Here is a 14,960-nt window from a genome sequence, read left to right on the forward strand (position 1 = left end):
TGCTTTTCTTTTCCCCACTTTATAGACAAGGAAACTGAGTCACAGAGGTTAAATAAGTGTCACAAGGTCCTACTGGTAGGCAGTGGTAGAGCCAGGATTCGAATTCAATTCTGACTTGAAAGCCTGACTCCTAACCACTGCATGGTAGTTGATGGTGGAGACCATCTCAGATCCTCCGGCCTTCTTATTACACCAAGGAGGAGACTGAAGGGGAGAGAAGCTTCTTGGTAGTTAATGAGGCAGCCAAGTGTGCAGAGACAACACCTCAGTTTAGACCCGGGCTCTGCTTTCTGCAGGTAGATTGGATAAGCCACTTTAGCTTCTCTGAGCCTCCATTTACTCATCTGTAAAATGGGGGTGGTGACACCTCCCCCATTGAATTGTCATCAGCCCGAAGAAAGGATATGGTTGAGATCCGCAGCCCACCGTCGGGCAAATAGTAGGCGCTCAGTAACCGGCTTTGGCATTAGGGTCAGGGCCGAGGGTAGAACCTGTAACACCCTGTCAGTGGGAGAGGCTGGGATTGATCGCTCCCCTCCACACGGGGACTTGGGGGAGCCCTGGTTGGTGCTGCTGGCCAGAGCTTGGGGTGGGGGCGCTCGGGAAACCTTGTTAAGCTGTGTCTGATCTGTAGTTTCCTGTGGCTGGAGCCTGACTCAGACAGTCACCTGGTTCCCGGGTCGGCGCTGGGGCAGTGCCTGTTTCTGTTAGGCAGGAAAATGGGGGCTGGGAAGACAGGAAATAGTGGGAAGGATCTGTAGGCCCGGGGGGAGAGGGGCATTGACCCAACGTGGCCGGGGAGGGACCGCAGCTAGTGCCTGGGAGGGAGAGTAGGTTTGGGAGTTAGGGCAACTGGGTTCAGATCTTGACTTTTATGAGCTGTGGACCTAGGCCCGGTCACATCATCTCTGGTCCTCCATTTCCTCATCTGTATAATGAAGATGGCACCGCTTCCCTTGGACGGTGGTGGCAGGGCGGGTGAGTGGGTGGGTAATACTGTGCCTGTCGCAGAGATGCTCACCGAACGGCCATTCTGTCCCGCCCCCCCCCCCCCCAACCGCCACCGTCTGCCGTCTGGTGGTGTCCCAGATCTGCCGGCAGGCTCTGAAGTTCCTGACGCAGATCCGGGCCCACCCCTCATCAACCTGCAGCTGGTGAATGCCTCGCTGTACGAGCATGTGGAGCAGATGCGCCTCGTCCGGAGGAGACGGGAGCAGCTGAAGCTTCTGGGGGATTACCTGGGCCTGTGCCGAAGTGGGGCCCTGAAGGAGCTGAGCAAGAGGTGAGCGTCCCGGACACACACACACACACACACACACACACACACACACGCATGCAGCTAGTGCCCGCCCAAGACGCCCCCTTAGGAAAAATGCCAGAGCCGAGCAGAAATCACCTTCCCACTAGGTTGGGGAAATTACCGCAAGCTTTGGGAGTGGTTTTTATTTGTTCATGTATTCATTCATTTACTCGTTCATCTAACAGTTATTTACTGAGAACATACCAAGTGCTCAGCACTGAGCCAGCTTTGTGAGCTCCACACTGAGCAAGGTAGACCCGGTCCTACCCTCTCACAGGGAAGGCAGATGAGTAAGCCTAGAGCTACAACAGCCTGTAGAGCTGCTACAACAGCCTAGAGGGAGCTAGAAGGGAGGCAGGATGCCTGGAAGTACAGAGGTGAGCCCTCTAATCCGGAGTGGAGGAGGGCAGAGCCCGGAAGACTTCCTGGAGGAATGTACATATAAGATGAGCCTTGGAGAATGAGTCAGAGTTAGAAAGGGGAAGACTCAGGAAAGAGTGTTACAGATGGAAGGAACGGTGCGCTCAGGCCCTGAATGAAGGCCCCATACGAGGGAAGAACAGAGAGAGCTCCTGGGCGTGCAAGGAAGGAAGAGGGGCGCTGCCAGGACCCCGCGCTGCTCGGCCACGTGGAGGCCCCCCAGGCAGGCGCACGCGGCGCGCACCCCGAAGTCGGTGCCCGCGCGCGCGCACTCCTCTCCACTGGGCCCGGCAGCCCTTCCCTCCCTCGACACCCAGCAAACAGAGGTTGCGGGGGGGGACTGGAACTGAGGGTCCCCAACCACGTTGGAGCAGGAGGGCAGAGTAGGAAAGGATGCGGGGGGAATAAGGGAGACCAAAGGAGGAAGGACTGAGGGTTTTTTGAGGGGGGACCACCTCGCTGTCTCAATTCCTCGGATGAGTGGCCTAGAGCCAGCCAGGCTGGGCCAGCAGGGCGCTGGGAGGCAGTGTCAGCCTGTGGCTTTGCTGGGCTAGAGGTGGGGGCGGGGGCGGGGCGGGGAAGGCCAGGTGGCAGGGGCTGTTTGGAGAAAGGAAGGCTTTCTGGGCCCAAGGGAGGCCAAGTCCGACGCCTGCCCCGGAGCCCGGTGTACTTGATTTGGCTTTTCAAATATGCACTGAGGCGTCGTTCTTGCCTTGAGAGCTGAGTTATTCACACCCACTGGGCCCTGCTGGATAAGAGCACCAGTGAATGCAGGACTGGTAGGGAGAGCCAGCTAGTGCGCTGAGGTTGCACAGAGAGACAGTGACCCCTCGCCGTTTTCTGGGTGTGGAACTTTTAGTCCCCGCGCAGGAGAGGGTGACAGCCTTCTGGTTCCAGGCGGGGACGCAAGGAGCTCCGTTTCTCAGCCTCCCCTTGGGCTGATGGCTCGGAGCCTGGAGCCTGTTTCCGATTCTGTGTCTCCCTCTCTCTCTGCCCCTCCCCCGTTCATGCTCTGTCTCTCTCTGTCCCAAAATAAATAAAAAACGTTGAAAAAACAATTAAAAAAAAAAAGCAGCTGTTTATTTGTACCCTTATCTCACTTCCTTTCCTAGACCGCGACCTCTCTTGAGGGCAAGAGGAACCGGTTTCCCCACAGCACACAAGACACGGTTACCACTCATTCATTGGGAGTTTATTGGAAGGATAAATGGGGGGGGGGGGGGGAGTAGTAACCGGACATATTTGACATAGGAGATGCTTGCGCACAAGAGCCCAGCGGAGCGCAAGCTCCAGACCCACAACTGAGCAGCTTACTGGGAAGCAGAGCGAGAACAGCCCCCCCAAGCCTGCCTCCGCTGGGGAATGGCAGGTGTCCACCAGCTCTCCTGCAGCTTTGCTCTGAGGACCTCACGTCCCTACTTCTCCGACTGCCCTTGTCAACGCCTGACTCGATGCCGAAGCCCGCCCCCCTACCCACAACTATGCTTCCTCGTCCCCGATCTGCGGCAGTGCCTCTGACTACTCTTAGCCTTTTTGTCCGGGCCTCTTCTCCGTCGCCCTCCTCTTCTGTCTCCATCACCACCGGCAGGGCGCGCGCCGGGGCAGCCCTGGCCGGCAGGAGGGGGCGGGTCCTGCGACCGGGAGCCGGCAGCCGGAAGCCGGACGGGGGGGGGGGGGGCCGTGAGGACGTGTTCCAGGGAAGCCAGGGCCGGACCCGGCGGGGCCGGCGACGTGGAGCCGCTGTACCAGCAAACGCACAAGTGAGGGCCGCGTCGGGGCACGGGCGGGGGCGCAGCCAGGCTGGGCGAGGCCGGCTCCCCTGGCTGGGGCCTCGGGCGCCCGCCAGTGTGGAGGCCGAGTCCTTCCGCCGGGGCGCTGCCGGGGGCGGCTCGGAAGTTCTGTCTCTGGCGGGATGCCCAAGTCGGCGGCGGATGGAGGGTCCGGCCTGATGCGTGGGGACGTTGGGCCGGACGGCTCATGGGATCTTCGAGGCCGCGACTACCTGCTAAGTAGACTAGGTGAAGGGAAAGTCACACTTACAGATGATAAATTGTTTGTCCAGCACCTGCCAACTCACTGCTCTGGGTTGGTAGAGATGGTGGGAGTCAGGGCCCCTACACCTAGTTTACTATTCACTTGGAGAGCCCAGGGACGTCCGAAAAAAATCTAAGGTGTGGCAGGATTGGATGGAGTGTAAAGGAACAATACAAACGGAATCTTCTTTAGTTTAGAAAGAGCCATCATTGAGCTAAGGTCGTCAGAATAAGTTTCATTGTAACTCACAGCTCCTAAATGACGTCGGCCCCAACTCTTGATTGACACTAATCTGTTGTTGCTGCTACACTTTTTTCCCTTTTCTTTTGATTTGGTTTATACCAGAGACCATAATGATGAAGTGTTTGGTTTGAGTGCAAATATAAAACCTACTTTGTAACAGTTTTAAAACGGAGCCCTTTAAAATAGGGAGCCCTATTCTCATATAAAAAGTATAAGAAGGGACGGGTCGCCTGTGTGGCTCAGTCGGTTGGACATCTGACTCTTGATCTCAGCTCACGGCTTGATCTCTGGGTGGGGAGTTCAAGCCCTGCGTTAAGCTTCAAGCTGGGCGTGGAGACGACTTTAGAAAAAAAAATTTTATATCTATATATATGATGGAACTTAAATAATCAGACCTGTGAGTCCATTGGAAAAGGAATGAAATAGAATTATTTTTGTGTTACTAAGAAAGGACAGATCTTTTAGTGTGTCTTTCCCCTGAAGTATTGAACCAGTCCTGGGAGTTCTGGTTCTAGACTTCTTTTTCTGATCTATAAAATGTTAGTTTGGAGCTCATAAACTTTGAGGCTCCTTTCAGCTTCATGATACTGGTGATTGAGTGTCTTAAAAGGAAACACACAATCCTGCGAGCGTCAGCAATTAACTTTTGCAGTTGCAGAAATTAATGATTGAGGCTGAATTGACACAACAGTAACTGAGCATCTTAATTTTACTGGAACTTTGAACCCACTTTGTGGTTATCTCTGGCCATGTCCCTGACAGTACGTTGGAATGAAATCAGTACTTGAAAGTTCTGTATCTTGAAAACTCCTTCTTAACTGCCTGAGCAATGAGTGGGGGAGGGAGGGGAGGTGAAAATCAGAATAAACATTTTATGCTTAAGTAATACTGCATTAGGATGAACTTTATAGATGAATAAGTGGCCAGGCTTCTATTTTTGATATTCAAGTGGTTGTAGAGGTGTCTATATTTGTCCCCTGTATAGTCTAGGATCACTCAGTGCCCTGGACCTTATTATCTCTAGAGATTCTTTGCGGTTTTAATTTTTTAAAAAATATTTATTTTTGAGAATTAGAGTGTGAGTGGGGGAGGGGGAGAGAGAGAGAGAGGGAGCTACAGAGTCCGAAGCAGGCTCTAGGCTCCAGGCTGTCAGCACAGAGCCCAAAGCGGGGCTCGAACCCACGAATCGTGGGATCATGACCTGAGCTGAAGCCGGACACTTAGCCGACTAAGCCACCTAGGTCCCTCTATCCCTAGAGCTTCCGATTCAGTAGGTCTGGAGCACAAGAAGCTCTATTTTTAACAAGCTCTCCAAGTGATTTTGGTGAGCAGCTGGGTGTGAAAACTGTTACCTTATCTGAAGACCAGTTTTTCCCTTTTTTTGATTTTGCCTTCTGGTGAGAGGCTAAATGTAGAAGCGGCAAGGTGGGTGAGGTGAAAATGACCAGATGGTTCCCACTACTTTTAAGTAAAGCAAAAACAACCACAAATGTTTGTATGATGCCGTAAAGGTTACACAGCAATTTCATATTGCATTTGGATCTATGAGCCTTTAAATAGTTGTGATTATTGATTCATGTGTGTACCCTGTTTTATCGGAGACTGAGGCACCAAGGAGTTAAATGGCTTGTTCCTGGTTCCTCAGCCAGTCCATAGTGGGACCAGAACTTGCAACCAGTATCTTTTAACTCTAAAACTGTTCCCTGCTCGTAGGGGTCAGAGGCAGCATGGATACAAAATAGGTGTATATGAAAGGATGAGAGTAGTTCCATGGACTTTAAAAAAGCAATTTCATTTCTACAGACTGGATTTGTTTGTTTGTTTGTTTGTTTGTTTGTTTTTAGTCAGCAACAGTGACCTTGTTTTCTTACTATTAGGTCTCTCTGCTTGGTGATGTCATTACCTAAGCCCACCACGGACCCCATGTTGGACAGGGCTAAGACTTCTGGTTTCTAGTGTCCACCTGCCCCCCCCTCCCCCGCCCGCCCCAAGTCCTGCCTGTGCATCACCTGTTCCTTACTGGCTTCAAGTGTGTTGTCTGAATTCCCAGTTCGGTTTAAAACAGACTTGCCACATAGTAGTCCCCCCTATGCCATGCCTGCTTGCTTTGTTGTTTTGCATTTGATTTCCTCCCAGGCATGAAATGTAGAGATTGGAATCATTTTCTTGGCCGTATCTCTTCTAGTTCATTCAGAGCATTCGGAGCTTAGGTGGGAGAAGTCAGTATTGTTTCCCTGCAACTTTAAAGTTTGTCCATTTTGGCTTAGAAAACGGTATAAGCCACCTGAAGGGTGTTTATAGGGTGAGTGTTGCCATCATCTCTCACCCTGTCCTCATAGACTTTAAAAATTGGAGGGGACTGGCAAAATCTTCCATTCCAACTCCCTTTAGTCAGGAAGACCCTTTATAAAACCCGAAGCAGTTCATGTACCCTGTGTTTAAACATGCAGGAGCTCTTTTTCTTCTTCCTTTTTTTCTTTTTTTCTTTTTTTTTAAGTTTAGAGAGAGAATGAACACGAGTTGGGGGGGCGCGCAGAGAGAGGGAGAACCCCAAGCAGGCTCCCAGCTGTCAGCGCAGAGCCCTCCCGACACGGGGCTCGAACCCATGAACCATGAGATCATGACCTGAGCCTACCAAGAGTCGACGCTCAACTGACTGAGCCACCCAGGCGCCCCCCTTCTTCCTTTGCTTGAAGAGAGAGAGTTCATAATTATTCTGGGGTTTTTGTGGGGAGGGGCAGGTTGAGCTGAAAGCTACCCTCTTGAATGGGGCTCTTGGTTCTGGCTCTCCCTTCAGGAGCCGCAGTGGAGAATGAGCCCATTCCTCTGCCTGTATGTCAGCTCTAGGTATTTGAAAAGCACCAGCTGCCCCATTTTAATGGAGGGTTTTTTTTTCTCTTTTCTTTTTTCTTTTCTTTTCTTCTCTTCTTTTCTTTTCTTTTCTTTTCTTTTCTTTTCTTTTCTTTTCTTTTCTTTTCTTTTCTTTTCTCAGAGGCTTATTATCACTAGCTCTTTTGACCATTCCTCTTCATGACTTGACTTCTAGACTCTTTCCCGGTCATCCTCTTCATCCATCTTCCATCAGGGGAAGTCTTTATTTTTTTATTTTTTTTTTCAACGTTTATTTATTTTTGGGACAGAGAGACAGAGCATGAACGGGGGAGGGGCAGAGAGAGAGGGAGACACAGAATCGGAAGCAGGCTCCAGGCTCTGGGCCATCATCAGCCCAGAGCCCGACGCGGGGCTCGAACTCACGGACCATGAGATCGTGACCTGGGTGAAGTCGGACGCTTAACCGACTGCGCCACCCAGGCGCCCCCAGGGAAAGTCTTTAATAGGGGCCTTTAACAGACAGCTCCCAGGATGGAATGCCACTTGATATTGTACATTGGGGACTTTTTAAAAAAGTCTTAAGTGGGAATGCTTTTCATCCCTGACAAATTTCATCTTACTATTTTAGCCTAAATGAAAATATTACTATTTGTTTTGTGGTACAACATCCTAACCTAGGCTCATTAGCACAGAGTGATGTGCAAATGTCATCAACGTAAGTTGGTTTGTTAAAAAATCTTGAACAAAACGTAGAGCTGAAGGCAGTCCTGTGGTAGAATGCTGGAAATCTTGGCTAGCATCCCTTGGGTACCATTATTTAGCCTGCCATGAAGCCCTCGTCCTTAAAGTTTAAAGTATTTGTCAATCCATGGGAGAAATGTACTATCTCATTATTTTGACTTTGCATTCTTCTGATTACTAGTCAAGTGGAATAATAGATATAGATATAGATGTAGATATGGATATAGATATAGATATAGATATAGATATAGATATAGATATAGATATAGATATAGATATAGATATAGATATAGATATGTTTGGGTTTTCTTTTCTGTCATTTGCTCTTTGCCCATTTTACAAAAGTGCTTTGACTTTTCCTGTTGATTTGCAGCATTTTTTAATATACTCTAGACATTAGTCCTTTCTTACCTGCCGCGGGTATCTTCCAGTCTCTGCCTGTCTTTTTATTTTATTTTTTTAGAGCGTCTTTGGTGTAGACAGGTGTTTTGTTTTAATGTAGTCAAATTGACGAGTCTTGTGGTGTGTGTGGTTTGGGGGACAGTATTGTTTTTTGCCTTGTTTAGGAAATTCTTCTTCAACCTGAAGTCATAGTATGCATTCCTGTATTTTCTCCAGAAAATTTTGAAGCCTTGCCTTTTACATTTGGGCTTTAAACCATCTTGCGTTTCTTTTTGTGTCTGGACTCTATTCTTTGCTCCTGGGTCAGGGTTAGGGTTTGTCTGTCTCCGCACTGCAATGATGTTGTTTTGTTTGGTTTTGTGTTGTTATTATGGCTTTGTCATAAGTCCTCATAGCAGGTGGACCAGGTCATCCCTCTCATACTTGATTCAGAGTTGTCTTGGATACTCTTTGCCCCCTGCCCCCCTCCCTTTTTTCTTCTGTTCCCGTTCCTGTCAATACTGCTAATTTTCACATTTGCTCTATGAAGCTGCCATTGACAACTTACCTCATGGCCTACGTGCAGGCCTTCGGTAAAATCCGAATTGTCTTCCCATCGGCGTCGCCGTGCAGTCCTCTTGCTGTCTCTGTGGTTACCCTGACCCAGATGTTGGTTAACTCAAGCTGTGTTCCTCCATCTACCTCCGTACCTCCACGTGCCCTCATTCTACACTATCAGGACCTATCTTACCGGAGGAGCAGTCTGGTCCCTCCATCTCTAGTGGTGATTTCTAGTTTCCTTTCAGGGCCGTGGGTCTTACCCAGGTGCGCTCAGACTCAGTAGAGCGCTGGCCTTGCTTCTGGTGCCGTGGTCATGTTTAGAGTCCGCAGGAAAGCCCTGGAAAAGACAAGACAGAGTTGAAACCCAGTTTGGGCTTCTGGCTTGCATTGGTAAATTTGGGTTCACAGATTGTGGTGCCCATGGTGGAGGCTGGTTGCTGACCTTTCCCTCAAGGGTTGGAGGTGATATAGTTGCTCAGCAGACTGCTTTCCTGTGGCTCTGATGTGAGAGACCGGAAGCACCAGGAGCCCGTTGTTGGGGTAGCATAGGCAGTATTCCAGAACTGATCGCAGACGACTGCTAGGAAGGGCTCTGGGGGTGACCTTGGTCAAGCCCCGAGGAGCCTCCGGAGAGCACGCTAGGGCCCGCCACCTGAGACCACGCTGGCGAGCCAGGGTACGGTGTCGCATTTCCCAATGAGGTGGCACTCGCCTGGGATTGCCAGGGAAAGGCCTTTACCGGACGGGACATCCCCGTCTTTCAGGACCTTCCTCTGATAGTTTTCTCGCACTGATCGCCTCATCCCTTCTCCCCTCCGACCCCTACTCGCTTCCGGGCAGGCCCACCTGCTTGTAATCCACGTGCCTTTTTGCCGATCCTTTTCTTCATCTCTTCCCTCATCAGGTCAAGCTTCCGTCTTCAGAGTGCTCTTTAGAACTCACTTGACGCCACCGGGTTCCGCCAGCTTTTACTCTTATTTTCTTACGTTTCCTTGGCACCACGCCACTGCGCGGAGCCCCTCGGCTTCCTTTTTGTTTACACTTACATGTAGTGATGTTCCCCTAAATCTTCTTGGGACTTGTCATGTCTCTCTGGCCTGTCGTTCCTAATTACATTGTTTCTCAAGGACAAGGATTATATCTTTCTTGCCCTTTGACTCTCCCTAGTACAGACCAGCGCTCAGCACATCGGGTCAAAGAACAGAGAGTGGGATTGGCTGGGTCCGGATTGAGGTTTATCACTTGCTGTGTGACCTTGAACAAGTTACATAACCTTTCTGGGCTTCGGTTGTCTTATTTATAAAACGAAGATGATAATGGTCCTTTCCGCATAGGGTTATTGACTTTGCAGAATGTCTCCGATGTGGCAGGCACTTAGTAAGCGCCGCCTGTTAGTGTTCTTATTAATATTCATGGTAAAATATTAGAAACCGGGCCAAAACATGTGGCCTCAAGTGCCACTTAACAAAGTTTACAGTTCAGTGATGCTGTCGATTTAAATCAGTTACACGTTGGCATCAGAAAGTTTGTCTTTCCTGACCGAAGCACTGTCGATGACTCCTGTCTCACTCATTTCCTCTCTCTTCCTTGGATAGGCAGGTCCACGAGATCCAGTCTCACGTGGGACGCCTGGAGACCGCGGACACGCAGTCTCTGCACTGTGAGTAATTAACTATGGAGAGCAGAGTCCTTTCTCCCGATGACACGATGCTAATGGGCTGGGTTTCCTGACCGCCTTGCTGCCTCAGGGGCTTAATGATTCCATGCCGAAGGAGTTCTGTTGTTAGGGGTGGACAGAAAAACCCTCTGGCAAAGCCTCTGACTTCTCTCATTGCGCCCCGTGGAATCCCACAGGCCTTATCCCCCATTACCCCTCAACTCACCCTGACAGGGCCCTGTGGGAATGGACCTCCTCTCCTCTGTCTTAATCTAATTACCGAGCCCTGGGAGGAATGTACTCCGTACAAACTCAGAGATGTTTAACTGGAATTGGTCATTTCTTCTGAGCTGAGAACGGTGGCTTTTTAGGAGGATTATTCAGAAACGAATAGCAACATTAATTAGTGTAGTTCCCACACTGTGGTTTCATTTGAGAAGAGTGCTGCTTTCTGTTTTACAGTTTTCTGTTGGCCAGAAAAGGTCCTTTCTCTGAGCTGGCCACAACAGATGCCACTGGTTGCCCACACGTTGCTGAAGCCACCCGTTCACCTCCCCACCTGGCTGTCCTCATGCCCTTTTCTGTTTGCTCATGCCTCCTTTTCGGAGCATCGAAAGCATCTCTTTTCTGGGTTCTGTGCCCCACCCTGTTCTAATCTAGAGTGCATATGTTAGCTGCTGCAGGTTGGCCTAGGAGGGTCACATTGCTTCTTTACTGTCGTGTCTTTATTGGGCAAGAAGCAATCTGGGTACCTTTTTTTTTGGTTAATGTTTGTTTGTTTGTTTGTTTGTTTATTTATTTATTTATTTGAGAGAGAGAGAGAGCACACAAGCAGGGGAGGGGCAGAGAGAGAGGGGGAGAGAGAGAGAGAGAGAGAGAGAATCCCAAACAGGCTCTGAGCTGTCAGAGACCCTGGTGTGGGGCTCGATCCCACGAACCGTGAGACCGCAACCTGTGCTGCAATCAGCAGTCGGGCACAGTCGGATGCTTAACCGACTGAGCCACCCAGACGCCCCCCTGGGTGCCCTTTTTGTACGCGGTTTAGTTCCTATCCATCTGCTTTGTTTGCCTTCCCAGCAGTCTCACTGTCACATGATTAGAAATGGAAAAGAGGCCATGTTGACTGTTTATCAAGAGGGATAAGGAAAATGACTGTATTTATCATATCTTTACCTCTGTGGATTCTTTCCTGGGCCTTTCCTAGTGATATTCAGTCTATTTTGGGGATTCCAGCATCAGCCTGCCCGTCCTTATGGAAAGCCTCAAGGGAGCTCTTCCCTGTGTTTCACACACTAATCTTCCCCTTTGTGCTTTTTTTTCTTTTAACCTCATTACTGTAGGGAATTCAATTGGCAGCCTTCTTACTAGATATTTCTAACTCGTATCTGAGAATAATCTCAAAGGAAAAGAGACCTCATTCTGTTTCAGAAGATACTGCATTTTGCTTAAAATATTTTATTTGGACAACCCAAATATTCATTGTATTTTCTAAAGGCAGGAAATGTATTTCTACAGACTTATCTGTAGCTTTTTAAACAATTGGCATTGCTATGACATTAACAGCTACATGTATATATGCGTGTGTGTGTTTAGAGCGACATTTACAGAATCCGTATCACTTGAATTTTTTTCCATTATTCAGTACGATATGCGTTTTTCTCCTTTTCGAATGGGTTTCTTTGAATTTATTGGATATGGAAAAAGACATGTTTATTGTATCATTCTAATTTAAGCTGTCTCTTTTCCAGCAATTACTCTTTTTTTCTCTTTTGTGCAGTAGTAGAAAACGAAATCCAAGCAAGCATTGACCAGATATTCAGCCATCTAGAACGTCTGGAGATTCTGTCCAGCAAGGAGCCCCCGAACAAAAGACAGAATGCCAAACTGTGAGTGTTGTGACGCCTCTTGTCCAGGGGAGGCTGTCAGATATTCTGAAAATCCATTTACACATTGAAAAACTGAGACTCTGTGAAGATGGAGTCCCTCTAAAGGGCACGGTTTCGTTTCAATGATATTTCCTGAAAATAAAAAGCCTGTGAGGTTAGGGGCTCAGAAGCCTGTGTCTCCTTACATTGGGTCATTTTGAAATTTTGCCTCCAATACCGTTTTTCTGGCCAGACCCGTGGCCTTACTTGAAGCCTCCAGCAGCCAGGGAGGTGTGCACTGCCCTCTGGTTCCTGCTGCATTCTTGGATTGAGATGAAATCTTGCCCTTAATCACTTCAGTCAGCCGATTTATAATGAAATAACTGATCTAACATTTGATACTCCGCCATGAAATTCAAATGAAAACCCTCACCACCTCCAGCCCAGCCCCTGCTCCCAAAAGTTCTTATGAAACTTTGTTGTTGCTTTACTCGAAAGGTGCCCTTGGGCTCCTTCTTGAAAAGCGATATAATCCGTGGCAGGTCAGGGAGAGGTCGTTGAGCCTGCTTCCTGTCACCTGTTCCCTGTCATGCATCCAGAATCAGAGACCAGCAGATGCTTAAGTAAAGCTGTTGGGATCTCTTGTGCTACAACCGTACTTTAACCACAGGCCGCTTCTTTGTTTTCAACATCAGTGATCAAAATCAGATCATTTTGGTGGGGACAGCATGCAGTGGTGTAGGGAGAAGTAAGGAAGCATCTTTCTTGAATACGAAGGCTGGCCGCTCAGAATGTGCGGCCCTGGGTTTCTGGAATGTAATCTCTGTCTCCATCAATTCCAGTCGTGTTGACCAGTTAAAGTGTGATGTCCAGCACCTGCAGACTGCTCTCAGAAACTTCCAGCATCGGCGATACGCCAGGGAGCAGCAGGAGAGACAGCGAGAGGAACTTCTGTCTCGAACCTTCACCACTAACGTAAGCCAGGCTCCTGGTTGGGGGGCGGGAGGGGGTGGGGGGGCAGTGTCCACAGGCACTCGGCAGCTCGTCGCCACTGAAACTCGGGTCCTGGAGCTTCATCTTTGTAGGGGGTGTCCGCAGCCGATCGACTGGAAGTAACAGTGGGCTTTGTGCCTTGCCACAGACACTAGACCTAGACAGGGAACCTCCTTCTCTAACACGAAAACCCGAAGTGGAAGCAGTTAAAGTGAAGGAGTGGGCAGGGGTGAAAATGACCTGGGTTTGACTGAGAGGTGGAAGTTCCCATGGTGGAAACGGTTTCTGATCAGGTAGAGACAGATGATGAGAACGGAAACCATTTGTCACGAGGGGCAGCATTTCAAAGCTGCCTGCAGGCACTTGCCACCGTGCTGTGTATGTGTGTGGTTCCCGTGTCAGATGCCTTAAAATGTTTTTGCCCCAAATCTGAGCAGCAATTTGGAGGAATTTGTTAACAGGTCTTTTGTTTTGGATGGATTGCTTGACTTGAGCCTGTTCGAAAGTGGCCTGGTTGGTGTGCATGTTTGGTTTTTGGGAGACCCTTGCCCCTGCCCCTCGGTCTTAATAGGATCCATTCCTGCACATGGCTGTTGATGGCTAGAGGACACACTGGCCTTTTTCAGGTCCCTTATAATGTATTTCCACCAAGTGAGGTGGGTTTTGGGTTGTTTTGTTTTAACAGAGAGGTTCATTTTCTAAAGAGGTCTTAGCTCTCTAAGCCTGCCCTCAGAATTCAAATCAGCCCACGTTTCACAGATGCTTAAGTCTCTCTGCTGTGTCCACACTTGCGGCAAATTTCCCCGAGTGTTTCAGAATGTGCCTGTGTAGTTTCTGCTTCTCTAGAGTAAGCAGTCAAGTAACACTGATTAACAGTTCAGAAGTGTGATGAGGACGTGTTGGAGGCATAGTGGTAGGCGCAGCTGTCTGTCTTCCTTCCTTCCTTCCTTCCTTCCTTCCTTCCTTCCTTCCTTCCTTCCTTCCTTTCGGTAGTTTCAAGTTTTCATAGCTGCCTTTCAAAAGTGTAATGAACTCTACAACATGCCAAAAGGTGTGTGGGCTTTTGATCACTATGGCATTGGGTACTCAGACCTCTTTTAGGTCAGGGATGGTCGCTCAGAATTCTTTTGTTTGCATATCAGCTCGGTGCGGTGCTCTGCACGCAGTGCCCCTTAATCAAAGTTGACTTTGCCAAATGAACTTCTTGCCGGTCACTCTGTGAGCTGGAACTATGGTATGTTTTTCTGAGTGATAATGCCCAATTAGGTCTACCCTTTCAGGCGGAAGGGTAAGAACGATTTGTATACAGAAGGCACTCAATAAACGCTTGTCGAATGAAGAGAAGCCTCTCTTTGATTCGTTCAAACACTGGAGTCTTGTGACCCACTGAGCATTAGCTGTATGCAGAACATTGTTGAAGATGCTTGTGAAAGTAAAGCTTGTGAAAAAGTGAAAAGCTGTGGTCCCCGCCTGCTTCTCGAAACGCTCCCGTGTTAGCAGGGGGCACTGAGAGCAGGTGCATGAAAAGTGATTCTGAACGTATGCAGCAAGGAAGAGGTGGTTGAACCTCTTCGTGGTGATTGAAAGAGGGGAGAATGACCGGGCATGGCAGAAGAATGTGCGATTGTCGGGAGGCGGGAAAGAAGGGAACTATGGCCAGTCCTGACTGCCTTCTGTATCCAGTCCGCTTCTGGTGTAAACTTAGAGCCCTGAGGCCAGTCTCAGTGTTTCTTCCCACAGGATGGTTAAGAGGGCCGGCTCTGCACTCAGTAGTGAGATACAGGCCCCGCTGGACTGAACAGCTCTGTGTGATCTTAGACCTCTCTGAGCTTCAGTTTCTTCACCTCTAAAATGGGGATAGTACAGTAACTGTGTTATAACGTTAGGATAAGGATTAAGTGAGCTTAGGGTAATGGGCATCAGGGTGGAAAGT

The 14,960-nt window shown here is 49.1% G+C and overlaps 1 protein-coding gene across 1 annotated transcript in view; it reads left to right on the forward strand.

Moving 5' to 3' along the window:
* LOC147571299 (putative pleckstrin homology domain-containing family M member 1P) overlaps positions 1–14,960 on the forward strand; it is a 29,158-nt gene that overhangs the window by 9,226 nt on the left and 4,972 nt on the right. The window contains 5 exon segments of the mRNA XM_086696434.1: positions 1,090–1,129; positions 1,132–1,282; positions 10,108–10,172; positions 11,947–12,055; positions 12,877–13,009. Of these exon segments, the coding sequence (XP_086552560.1) occupies positions 1,090–1,129; positions 1,132–1,282; positions 10,108–10,172; positions 11,947–12,055; positions 12,877–13,009 (498 nt within the window).

This window comes from Puma concolor, unplaced genomic scaffold, assembly GCF_028749965.1.
Source record: "Puma concolor isolate L17-30 unplaced genomic scaffold, mPumCon1.1.hap2 unalloc_scaffold_30, whole genome shotgun sequence".
In the NCBI taxonomy this organism is placed as follows: Eukaryota; Metazoa; Chordata; class Mammalia; order Carnivora; family Felidae; genus Puma; species Puma concolor.